The 12,967-nt window shown below is 38.3% G+C and overlaps 1 protein-coding gene across 1 annotated transcript in view; it reads right to left on the bottom strand.

The window, feature by feature from the left end:
* Nucleotides 1-12,967, bottom strand: part of Dcr-1 (Endoribonuclease Dcr-1) — a 189,283-nt gene that overhangs the window by 86,680 nt on the left and 89,636 nt on the right. The window contains exons 12-13 of the mRNA XM_067157086.2: nucleotides 11,204-11,355; nucleotides 7,325-7,466 (exon numbers count right to left, since the gene is read on the bottom strand). Coding sequence (XP_067013187.2) covers nucleotides 7,325-7,466; nucleotides 11,204-11,355 — 294 coding nt within the window. The remainder of the gene's footprint in view (nucleotides 1-7,324; nucleotides 7,467-11,203; nucleotides 11,356-12,967) is intronic.

The raw sequence follows: 12,967 nt of genomic DNA, 5'->3' as shown, positions 1-12,967 counted from the left end.
TGAGTTAGTAAACATAATGTTTCAATTTGCTTTTAAATAAATAGTTTAGAAACATCTAATGATTGAATTAATAAACGCGGGCAAAGCCGCGGGCACATGCTAGTATAGTGATGTAAATGAAAAACGTGCATGGTACAAAATGAACAACATAGAAGCGTTACAAACTGCAATCTCCAATAGCCAAAAGAAAATAGCCATACCACTACATTTTTCATTCGTAGTTCCCTAATGCACTCCTCGAACTGAGGATTTGTATTTCTTAATAATTGCAATGGACTAGTATTATTATAAAAGTACACTCATGTCCTCATCCCGAGGTGGTGCAGCTCTTCTTTTCAGGCACACCCCCAATGGAGGTGAGTTGTATGTACCATTTCAACCACATACCAGTCCTCCTGGAAGGACATTAATATAGTTTATTCCGAAGCTCTATAAGGAAACAATAAATTTTGTATTGTATAACATGGTCTTTTATATGGTTTTAATATTATTTGCACCATCCATCAACCTGGTATCTTAAGCACTGAAAGTAACAATGTAATAAAAATAAAATAATGTATTTCATGCAATTTACGTCAAAACGATGTGAGTTAGTAGACATAATGTTTCAATTTGCTTTTAAATAAATAGTTTAGAAACATCTAACGATTGAATTAAATTTCTGGCAGTGCCAGGAATTGAACCCAGACCCCGAAGATGGATGCTAATGCCACTAACCTTTACGCTACGGAGGTGGAAACACTCGTTATAATGTATCACAGTTTTTCAATATTGGCATGTTTTCCTGTTACTAAGAACGGAACCTAAAAACTAGCTGTAGTATTTATTGGAATAACGTTGTTTTAAGCCTTAACCAATAAGCAATTATTTGATTTTAATTGTCCACACTTCTTTGATCATTATATTACTTTGTTCATGCTTAGTGTAACGTGCTCCCCTACGTCATGATGTCTACCTTTTCAACTGCTCTACTTCTGCTCTTACCTCTGCGTGTGTTCCGTTCGCTCACTCAGTCCGCTGTGTGCTTCACAACTGCTCACCCTACCTCCCCTCCCCTCTGTCGCTGCTTGTCTACGTCACCTTGCGCTCTGGTACTTTCTGGACTCTACTTTTACAATATAAAAGGCTCGCTCTGGCCTCGAACGGGCAGTCAGACTTTTTGCAACGAACTGTGTGGAGGGAGGAGTCCATCATTTGCATATACGGCTGGTCCGTATGCGATGTTTTACTTTGTCTGCAACTCAAGATCATACCTACGACCGCTGGCTGGGTGAGTGATATTAATCTCTTTGTGCTTTCTACTTCTCAATTCTGGAAAACTATTTGCTTTCTCTAATATGCCCTTCCAGCTGAAAATGTAACACTACTCTTGTTGTGGCTACAAGACAACATTATGGACCTGTATGTTCATTCTCAAGTTCATATTTGAATTTTCCAAATTTTATTCTCCATCTAAAATTTGGTAACTAACTTGGTGAACAGACGCAAGAACTGACAGTCGTATTTGTGACATTCTTGGAACTCTCTTCTATGCCTGGTTTTTGAGAGTGAGCTTACTACTTTTCTAAATCTATTCGCAGGCTGTACCTTTTTCTTTACCTTTGCCAGCCCTTGGATATAATTTTCTCCTCCTTTATTCTTCCTTTTGTCCTATTCTGGGGGGGTTTTGCATATTGTACAGTGGCCTTTGTAAGTTTTAGAATTCCTTTTCGATATATGTGGTGTACATTGACAGGGAACTTGACATTTGATTCTACTCAATCCTTTTTTTTTGTATCAGATCCCCATGTATATTGTGGCGTACCAGCCTAGTATTGATAATTTTCTTTCTTTTTCACTTCGATCTGCTGCCTAATCTTATGGCGTTGCAATTCCTATTTCGATTGTGTACAACTGAATATAGTCGCCTATTCAATTAATAATTGTAACCTTGTTCTTGTGATCATTTTTGTTGTTTCTATAATACATGTGCATTATGAAAATTTAACTGATTGTATCTTCCTGATTATTGTCCCTCCCTAATTTAAATTGTTTGCCATAACACCACATTAGGTACTCTAAATTAGGCTTACTGCTGAAAAATTTATGATAATTATGTCATATAGTCTGCTTTCAATTCAACTGCAACTGTTCACAATATATGAAATCAGAGTTCTTATAGATGACAAAATTAATATTTTACCATTATTTTGAATAATAGCGTTATTATTTTTACATTTCACTAACTACTTTTTGATGGTTTTTGTGGACGCCGAGGTGCCGGAATTTTGTCCCGCAGGAGTTCTTTTACGTGCCAGTAAATCTACTGATATGAGGCTGATGTATCTGAGCACCTTCAAATACCACCGGACTGAGCCAAGATCGAACCTGCAAAGTGGGGGGTCAGAAGGCCAGCGCCTCAACCGTCTGAGCCACTCAGCCTGGCTACCATTATTTCACGATGCATAGGGTACAGGAAAACTTAATTACATGTAATCCAAGGCAAATGAAGCTAATTTTAACAGCTTTTATGTTCTTAAATCCATTTTTAAAATTCCAAAACTTGCCTATATGCAACATGGAAATGCTGTAGGAAACGCCCACATTAAGTCCCAAACTGGCAGCTCCATAAGTAACATTCGTGTCCTGACCTGTGTATATAGGCCTTAATACCACTGGAAGGAAGAACAGCTGCCCTTTTTCACAGTGGTGATTGTGTTCAATTATCTCGACCAATTATTCCCTATCGTGTCTGTCTCCATCAAAGGTGAGCACATGAGTAGCATGGCGCGCAGAAGCAAGTTGTTAGTTAGCAGTGATTTTTTAGATATTCTGAACAGCCGTGATAATGAAAGTGAATCATGAGATTGTGAAGAATTATTTAGTATCAGTGGTGATAGTAACGGTGGTGGATCCCAGAAAAGTAACAGTGAACCAGAAAATTCTAACAGTGATAGTCTAATGTCTCAGTGCCAGGTGCTAATACCATTAAAAAGACAAAAAGAAAAACTACTGAAATGCCAAAATATCCAAAGGTAAGATTTATGATTTTTTTTTTTTTTTTTTTCATTTCATAAATTAATGTTTGCATGAGAAAGCTGCAACTAATAAATTAAAGTTCTCATGAACTGTGATTTACGTAAATTAAATACTAATCATGGGCATGCAAAGAGCTAGAAATTTAATATGTCAATGGGTTAAAGGGGCCTAACATCTAGGTCATCAGCCCCTAATGATTAAAGACGATACATAATGAAAAGATGGGCTGAAATTTACCCACTGACTAAGATTTTGAAAAATTATGACAAAAATGATCATGAATTTAAAATAGTCAGTGGATCTAATGCTCTCTGCCTTATTTTCTATACAATGATTAAAATATAAATTAAAATATAGTAAAATAAAGTAGACTTAAAAGTAAAATTGTGTATATTATTCATTTTAAAAGTTATGAACCTTACTAAAACAAACTTAGCCATGAGAATAAGAGAATGGTTTACAATAAAAACTTAAAAACACAATATTGCAATAAAAATTCACTTTTAAAAACAATAAAACAGGCCACTATCCCTCATAAAATAGATCGGCTGACTGCTCATCATCGCGGGACGCAGACATACAAACAATACTTTCATACAATCCTAAGAAGAGTCAAGTAGACAGGGTGTCCAGAAAGTAAGTTTTGTTCGTACTCACTGTTGATGTACTGTTCTGTTTAATTTTGATTACGCACATTTGTGCAGAGCTCCTTCATCTACTAGCATGCTACAGGAGGTCTTCTGACACAACCACATCACTGACTTATCAAGTGGTACATTTAACAGCAAGTCATCCTGTTTACAATAGTAATGGGTGACATCAAGAGAACAGCAAAGGCAGCATATGGAGGAAGAGAAATGAACATGCTCTTATTTGCAGATGATATTGTGATTTGGGGAGAAGGAGACATGAATGTTCAAGAACAGTTGGATGTGGTGAATGGGAAGTTCGAAGAATGTGGATTGAAAATAAGTGTAGAAAAGAGTAAAACTCTTGTTATGACTACAGGGAGAAAGAAGGGGAAGGTCAGATTAGACTTGCAGACAAGCCCCTGGAAGTAGTGTAGACGTTCAAATACCTGAGGAGCGAATTAATGGAAAATGCTTGACTGGATGCTGAAATTAGTAAGAGGATTCTTTTTTTTTTTTGCTATTGGCTTTAACGTCGCACCGACACAAGATATGTCTTATGGCGATGATGGGACAGGAAAGGGCTAGGACTGGGAAGGAAGCGGCCGTGGCCTTAATTAAGGTACAGCCCCAGCATTTGCCTGGTGTGAAAATGGGAAACCACGGAAAACCATCTTCAGGGCTGCTGACAGTGGGGTTCGAACCTACTATCTCCCGAATACTGGATACTGGCCGCACTTAAGCGACTGCAGCTATCGAGCTCGGTAGTAAGAGGATTCAAGCTGGAAGCAGTTTCTATCATAGTGTAAGAAACATGTTATGAGACAAATATGTGTCAATGGAAGCAAAGGAAACTATATACAAGATGTATTATGTACCCATAATAACTTATGGAGCAGAAACTTGGACAATGATAAAGAAGGATGAGAGTCAAATACAGGCAGCAGAAATGAAGTTCTTGAGGAGTATGATACAGAAGAGTAGAAGATACAAAATAAGGAATGAAAAAATCTGGGAATAAATTGGAGTGGAAAAGATGAATGATAGAATAGAGAAGAACCGACTAAGATGGTTTGGGCACATAAAGCGAATGAGTGATGAAAGAAAAAAAAAGTGATGGAAATGCAAATGCAAGGAAGGAGAGGCCGCAGACAACCACGATTGAGATGGAAGGACACAATCCAACGCAGTATTAGAGAAAGAAACCTGGACTGGGACACAGTGTTGGAGGAGGAGTGGTGGAAAGACCAAAAAAAAATGGAGAGGAACCATATTTGTCCCTACTCGGCTACAGCTGATCGTCATCACGGAACACAGACGTACAAACAATACTTTCATTCAATCCTAAGAAGAGTCAAGTACACAGGGTGTCCAGAAAGTAATCATCATGAGAGAAATGAAGTCTTATTATGTGATTCTAGTGAGTAACGAAAGTGAAACTCAGCGTTTTCCCGTAGGTGCAGTGTGTGCTCTTCGAATCAATGTTTTATCAAAAGGCAGACTATTCCAACTCCCTTCCCACATATTATTCAGTATACGCTGACTATTAGGTTATCAGAGATAGGGTTTAGAAATAAGTGAATGTGCAGAATTTATATTTAAAACTTCTCTTTTTTGTCTGGAACTCTCCTTTTGCAAATGTTACCAAATCAGATTACTTCATCGATTGACTGATTACATTCTCCTGAGTGTCTTCAGGCAGATCTATCTCCATAGACAAGAGCAGTAGACATACCCAGTTGTGGGTTGAGGTGCTTGGCTTCCTTATCTTGTATGTAGACTCGGTTAAGCTCAGCGTTGGATATTCTGGGCCTGTTCAATTCCTTTTGACTCATTCTTTCCTCTCGTTTCTGTTTGTGGTAGTCCTGAATCCTTTTTAAGATATTAAGACATCGGAAATTTACACAAAAAGTTTGCAATTTCAGTACAACCTCTGATATCCAAACCTTGCAATATCCTGTCTGGTCTCTGGAGATACATTTCTTCAAATGGATATGACAAGTTAATATTTTTGGGCCTGAATGTAGTGTAATGAGATAGACTGTAGCATGAGAAGGAATGCTAGGAGGAAGAACGCACTGGGATTGCAAGGGATGGGGAGGCTGTTGACTCCAGCACTCAGCAACATCATGCACCAACTGTACTGGCTTAGTCTGTGTTATATCAATATAATTGGTATTATAAATTTACTCATTCGGGACAAATATTTCAGGTTCCCTATGGGAATCGATTTCTATAACATTAGTCTGTGTAAATTGTGAGCATTGCAATACATTACTTTTTATCTTATTTTTTTGTGATTTTTCTGACTAAGGTTAAGGTACGCAGTTTGTGTCATTTTAATCAGTGTTAGAGTTAAACAGGCTACGATAACAACCTTCTTAAAAAACAAAACTAAGTAAACGAAACACAAATTTAGTTTTTTATTTGTTGTGATTTATATGTTTGTTTTATATATATTTTCCTTATGTTTTATAGTGTATTTAAATTCAGTATACTGTGTTTGATTTTAATATATAGTGCGTAAAGTTATTACAGGCCTCATTACTTACAAAAAATCTTCATAGAGTATATGTATGAATTTTGCTGTATTTTAATGATATTATTTATTGTATGGCTTTTAGTTCTGGCATTGTCCAAGGATATATTTGGCTAGCCTGGTGAAAGTCTTCTTATTTGATGCCCATGAGGTAGGGAGAGGGTGAAACCCAGTGTCAACATGTAGCCCACTCCTGTCGAATAATACCGAGGGCTCTGCTCAAAGCTTTACATCTCCATCCGATGGACAAATCACTATCAACAGCCCTCACTCCACATAAATACTGCGGAGAGGTTTGGAATTTAATCCAGACTTTTGGCACATAATCTAGAGATTAGAAATTGTATACCACCACCTCTCCTATCCTGCCTGCCAACATTCTGATGGTGAAATTTTTTCGACAAACAGAACTCGAACCTGATAACCTTGCTGTCAGACCATATAGACTTCAATGTCTTAACGATCATGGCCATCAAACAGACTTATTTTAATGATACTCTCTGATATTCGCAGTTAGCGATATCCGGACCACCCAATCCCACATTAATCCGGAAATCAGAGGTTTTACTATATTTCACTAATGTCCATATACCCAATCCATTTTTCTCGCAAATATTATTGAAGACAGTATTATATTTCATGAAGACAGAACAAACAACATCTCACAGTATGTGCTATCAGGCCGTGATCCTGAGTTATACTAATTTCACTATACACCCTGAGTTCCGATTATAGCACAAAATGGTGGATCATTATTGCGGCATCTGATCTCAAAAGCTATTTGGGTAGACTCTTTGGACCTTCCCCTTTTCAAGTCAGTTTTTATGTTTCTGTTAGTTTTGAAATTATTGAAGGAAGCCTGGTAAACCTTTTTGGGCAACAAGGATTTTTTTACCTAAGGAGCCAGTCCCAACAACTGTATATCAGTGTACTGAATAGGTGGAACCTCTTAACTCTCTTTTTAACATTGTGATTCTTAGTTCAATACGGAACAATTATGAAGTTTCTAACTTTAAATAAGGAGCCAGTACCGAAATGAAACGACAGACATATTTTCCATCAATAAAAAGTATGAATAGAGGCAGAAAACAAGTCATGATTCCCAGTAAAGAGCATACAATTATAAAAGATAACTTACCACAATGTCCTGTTTTACAGGAGAGTTGATAGGCAACCGAAGCGTGCAGATGTAGTACACAATACCGTTACTTATCACCTGTTTAAATGAACTGATTGGAGTGAGACGAGTGAATGTATCACTAGGAAGTTTGGCACAGTATCTGAAACAAGAAGAGATGGATATATCAAATTTCTTCAATATGCATTCACAAACAACATAGTCCAGCGAGGTAAAAAAATAAATAAACTTACCAATAAAGGACTTTTCTTTTTAAATTTCATGTGGCTATTTCTAGCCGGGTCCAGCCCTTGTAAGGCAGACCCTCTGATGAGGGTGGGCGGCATGTGCCATATGTAGGTAACTGCGTGTTATTGTGGTGGAGGATAGTGTTATGTGTGGTGTGTGAGTTGCAGGGATGTTGGGGACAGCACAAACACCCAGCCCCCGAGCAACTGGAATTAACCAATGAAGGTTAAAATCTTCGACCTGGCCGGGAATCGACCCGGGACCCTCTGAACCGAAGGCCAGTACGCTGACCATTCAGCCAACGAGTCGAACAATAAAGGACGTGGAAAAAAAAACACTCATATACACAGGATCCAATAGAAGAATGACCGGGCGAGTTAGCCGTGCGCGTAGAGGCGCGCGGCTGTGAGCTTGCATCCGGGAGATAGTAGGTTCGAATCCCACTATCGGCAGCCCTGAAAATGGTTTTCCGTGGTTTCCCATTTTCACACCAGGCAAATGCTGGGGCTGTACCTTAATTAAGGCCACGGCCGCTTCCTTCCAACTCCTAGGCCTTTCCTATCCCATCGTCGCCATAAGACCTATCTGTGTCGGTGCGACGTAAAGCCCATAGCAAAAAAAAAAAAAAATAGAAGAATGTACACACACTTTAACAGATGGTATCTGTGCATTGTTGATGAAGTTAAATTAAATCACTGTATGACTGTAAGATCATGTGGCCTATGACATATCAGAGATGCCAACCTTCAAAGCATGATGCCCATAGTAACATGGCCTGCTGCCAATAAGGGAAGGTTACGTTCAACCAAAGAACGTGTGAAATAGCATTCAGACTGTGTAACATTAGGATAGTCACACTTGTAGTAAAGGAAGAATGAAAACGTCTAGCACTGCCTATTGATGCATGTTTCTTTGGATTTCACAGAATGAGACTAGACACTGCGTCCTCCAGGTTTAACTGGAAAATCACACCTGCATGTGAAATTTTCAATAGGACTAGGCTGAAAACTCTTCTGTATATTGCTTTCAGTAATAGACATTATGCAGATCATTTTTGACCATAGTCACTCAGCTGTTCATTGCTTTTACTTTTATGTGACGTCTTCTTGTTATGTTATTTTATTTAATATCATTCTTTACTTCACCGAAATAGCGACAAAAGCAGGCAACAGAAGTAAAAAAAACAAAACACTGGAGACAACTCATTATTAAATCAGCAGTAATAGAACAGAAATTTAGCAATATGCTGGGAATTTTAATTCAACAATGAATGTCATGCTCAGGATTGTAGAAAAACGTAGCTATCTCATAATTTTTTCACAAACTATTTTCTAACAGCAAATATCCAACACAGTTTTGGAGGAAGAACCAACATTTGGAGAGGAGCAGCACATCAAACCTCCTGATGATGGATATGAAACTGTTGATGATAATGACAGATGAGTATGAGGGTAATGTAAATTACCTTAGTAGATCTACTTCTGAGTAAATGTGAAGGGCAAGTTAATTTAACAGAATATGAAAAAGGGAAGGCTAGGTCTTGTGGCAGTCAAAATATTACTGAAAGTTCTATAGATGGAACTGAAAAATCAGAAAACCACGCAAAAGGAAGCCGTCATACGAAAATAAAGATAAGACAGGGCCAGTAACTCTGTTTCTGATATCCCTGATAGAAAACACGAAATCATTAGTAGGTTGAATTGTAACACACAAGAAGCAGCCCCAAAGTGGACAAGATCACAATCTACATCTCATTTAGGGACTGACTGTATTCCTATCTCCCCCGCCCACCAGATAATTAGCATAGTCTAGTCCTACCTCTCACTGATGCAGGTGGAACTGAATCAAACAGGGTGCATACAATATTCTTTGACAACTACTTTACATCCCGGAAACTGGTAAGACTTCTGGCTTCAAAGGGAATGAGTGCAACAGGGGCATTTCAAGAAAACCAGACAGAGAAATGTCCTCTTCAAACAAAGGCAGCTAGGAAAAAGAAGAAGGGAATCATATGACTACAGGAGTTTTGGTGGTGCGTCGCTGGTGTACTGAAATGACAACAGTGTTGTCACTGCTGCTACAAACTACAACAGATTGAGATAAAGCGGTGCATCAAGGTGATCCAGCGTTTAAAAAAAAAAAAAAAAAAAAAAGCAAAGTGTCTGTACTGCAATGAAAGCTGTTCAAGTGGCATCCAAAGAGTGGATCAGCTTGACCAGTTTCGACTTCACCCAAAATGCTTCTGTGGATACATACACGTAAATAGCGTATACAGTTTTGTGATAAGTCTGTAATGGAAATTATAGACCCACTTTACAGTGTAAACTGGATAACTTAACACTGCCTAGCTTGCAATATTATTATGCAATGTAATGCTGAGTAAATTGCGTTGTTGTACTGACCTGAGTGCATAGCGTCCAATTTATCGGACAGCCTGTGTAAATAAAACTATTACTTGCATGAACATTCTGATAGTTGGAACATGTTTCTGCAATTATTAAGAGTAGAAATGTAGAGATAAATTGAAATAAAACACACAATAATAACTTTATGCACTAATGGGTTAACACTTTATAAAGGAAAAAGATTTACTACGTCCTCCTATTCAATACATGTATATCCATCTTAGATGGAATAATTCAATCAGACATGTTTCGGCTTATTTTAGGGCCATCTTTAGTGAACATATTAAAAACTACATGTCTGTCTGTTAAGTCATCAGCCCAGAGGCTGGTTGGATCCTCAAATAACACCACCAAAGGTTATGCGGTTATAAGGAAACCCCCAAAACCAATGGTAGCACCAAAATGAGGCATACTAGGCAAGATGAGGAGTGAGGTAGTTTGCCATTGCTTTCCTCACTGGGTCAGAAAGTACTATTGCAGCACGACTGACCCTATGAGCAGCACCTTTCATAACACAGATGCACTAGTCATGCTCCGAATGTCATTACTCAACACTACCCATACCCCTGCAACTTCCATATTATCACAGCCATGGATGTTGACTGGGACTTTGGTGGAAGCTACACTATACTCTGGCCTGTGCCACAAAAACTACATAATTAAAATTAAAAGAATGTTATGAACAAACACACAATGAAAAAGTAAATATATATATATAAAAATATGTGCATTTGTGCAACACGATGTTGATAAAACGTAAGGCTGTAGTGAGGTTGAGGACCTCTGAGTCGGAGAACACAGTAGTCAGACTAAAAACGAGGACAAAAATCACAAAATAAAACCATAAGACCATTCTTCAAGTTTTATTTTGTGATTTTCGTCTTTGTTTTTAGTGTGACTACTGTGCTCCCCGACTCAGAGGTCCTCAACCTCACTACAACCTCACATTTTATCAACTTCTTCATGTTGCTCATGTTTTTAGATATTTGTTTTCATTGTGTGTTTTTTTTTATAACATTCTTTTAACTTTAATTATGTAACTTTTAACATGTTCACTGAAGATGGCTCTAAAACGAGCCAAAACATGTCTGATTAAATTATTCCATCTAAGATGGATATACATGTATTGAATAGGAGGACGAAATAAATTTTTTTTCTTTGTAAATTGAAAACCGTCAATACGGAATGATTTTAATATCTTCTAATGGGTTAAAATAGGAACAGAAGCTTTCAGACACACACTTACCTATTGATAAGAGCCACAGCTGTTGCCATGTTGACTGAAGCATTGCCAGGACTGTTGGGAGGTTGGTAAGGCTCTATCGCCTTAGTATAAAGGTCTGCCTCTCTTTCTTCATTCTCAGGTGGTTCCTGGTTAGCACATTTCCTCAGCAGCATCTACAGATTGAACACAATTCAGTTATCACAGAATCAGCATGATCACAGATATTAAACAATGCTATCAGCCAATGATTAAGCCATAATTATGACACGAACAGGTTTTTCACTGATAACCATCTTCAGAGTTGCCAGCAGTGGGGTTCGAACCCACTCTCTCCCGAATGCAAGCTGACAGCATAGCCATTTGCTCGGTCTTTAACAAATTAATCTCTCTCTCACTAAATGAGAGGATCTGTCGCACTGACAATGCGTCACCTCGTAAATTGCAGGCCTTTGGGCTGAACAGCTATCATTTGGCAGGATAAGGATCATCGGCGCTGTAGATCCGTTAGGTATATTTTTTTGCTTTGATACATCTCATTGGTCGGCAGTAGCCCAAACACATTCTATGATGTTGAGAGGACATTCTCTCAATTAGGAATTTTCTGACTTAGGAGAACAATAAATTTACATCTGAAAATTCAGTCAGCAACTGTAACACAGCTGGAGAGTAAGTTGTTTCAGTACAGATCAATAATAAGCTGGCACTTCCAAATTCAGTAAAACTTATATTTACCATCACTCAGATTATTTAAATTTAAAATAGTTCATCATCATCAGGAGCAGTTTCCAACCACAGGCTGGGTCTGCTTGGAACATAAGCCTTTCCATCGTTTTCTGTCCATCCACCACTTCTCTTCTCTCACTCTAGTCCAGTTCCCTCTTCTTGCCTCGATGATCTTCTTTACACCTTTCAGCCATCTGTCTCTCGGTCTTCCTCTAGGTCTCCTTCTCTTCATCTCCATTTCTAACATCTTTCTTCGTATCCTTCCTTCTCCTATTCTCTTAACATGTCCATACCACTGCAGCCTTGATTTTTCTATCTTTTCCAGTAGAGGGTACCTCATTTACCATCTCCCGAACTCTCTCATTTCTTACTCTGTCCATTCTTGTTAAACCTATTCGACACCTTTGAAACTTCATTTCCACTGCTTTTATTCTACTTTTATCCCTCTCCTTCATCACCCACGTTTCTGATCCATATGTCAGAATTGGCACAAAATAAGTCTTGTAGATAACAACTTTACATCTCTGTGGCACATCCCTGTTTCATATCAATCCTCCCACACTCTTAAAGAATCCATTTGCACACCTTCCTCTTTCACTGATTTCTGTCCTGTTTCCTCCATTTTCTTCGTTATACTTCCCAGGTATTTAAAGTTGTCAACTATTTTCAACTGCTCCCCTCCTAATGTCCTGCCATTATATACTCAGTTCTTGTTTCGTGTTATTATCAGCACTTCACTCATTTGTGCTGAGAACTTCATTCCATAAGATGACACGACTTCCTCCCATACATTGAGCTGTTCCTGCACTTCACTCTCGTGGTTTCCCCATATTAACAGATCATCTGTGAACAGCACCGCTTTCATTCTTCTCTCTCTCTCCAATGATCTGTGCTACCTTCTGTATTAGTATTGTATCATCCATCACCACTACAAATAGTAGAGGTGAGAGGGCACTTCCTTGCTTTACACCATTCGTTAACAAACCATCCAGTTCTTTTTTTTTTTGCCATACGTTGCACTGACACAGATAGGTCTTATGGCGACGATGGGACAGGAAAGGG

Source organism: Anabrus simplex, chromosome 13 (assembly GCF_040414725.1).
Source record: "Anabrus simplex isolate iqAnaSimp1 chromosome 13, ASM4041472v1, whole genome shotgun sequence".
Lineage (NCBI taxonomy): Eukaryota > Metazoa > Arthropoda > Insecta > Orthoptera > Tettigoniidae > Anabrus > Anabrus simplex.
This window is presented reverse-complemented; position numbering and strand designations above follow the sequence as displayed.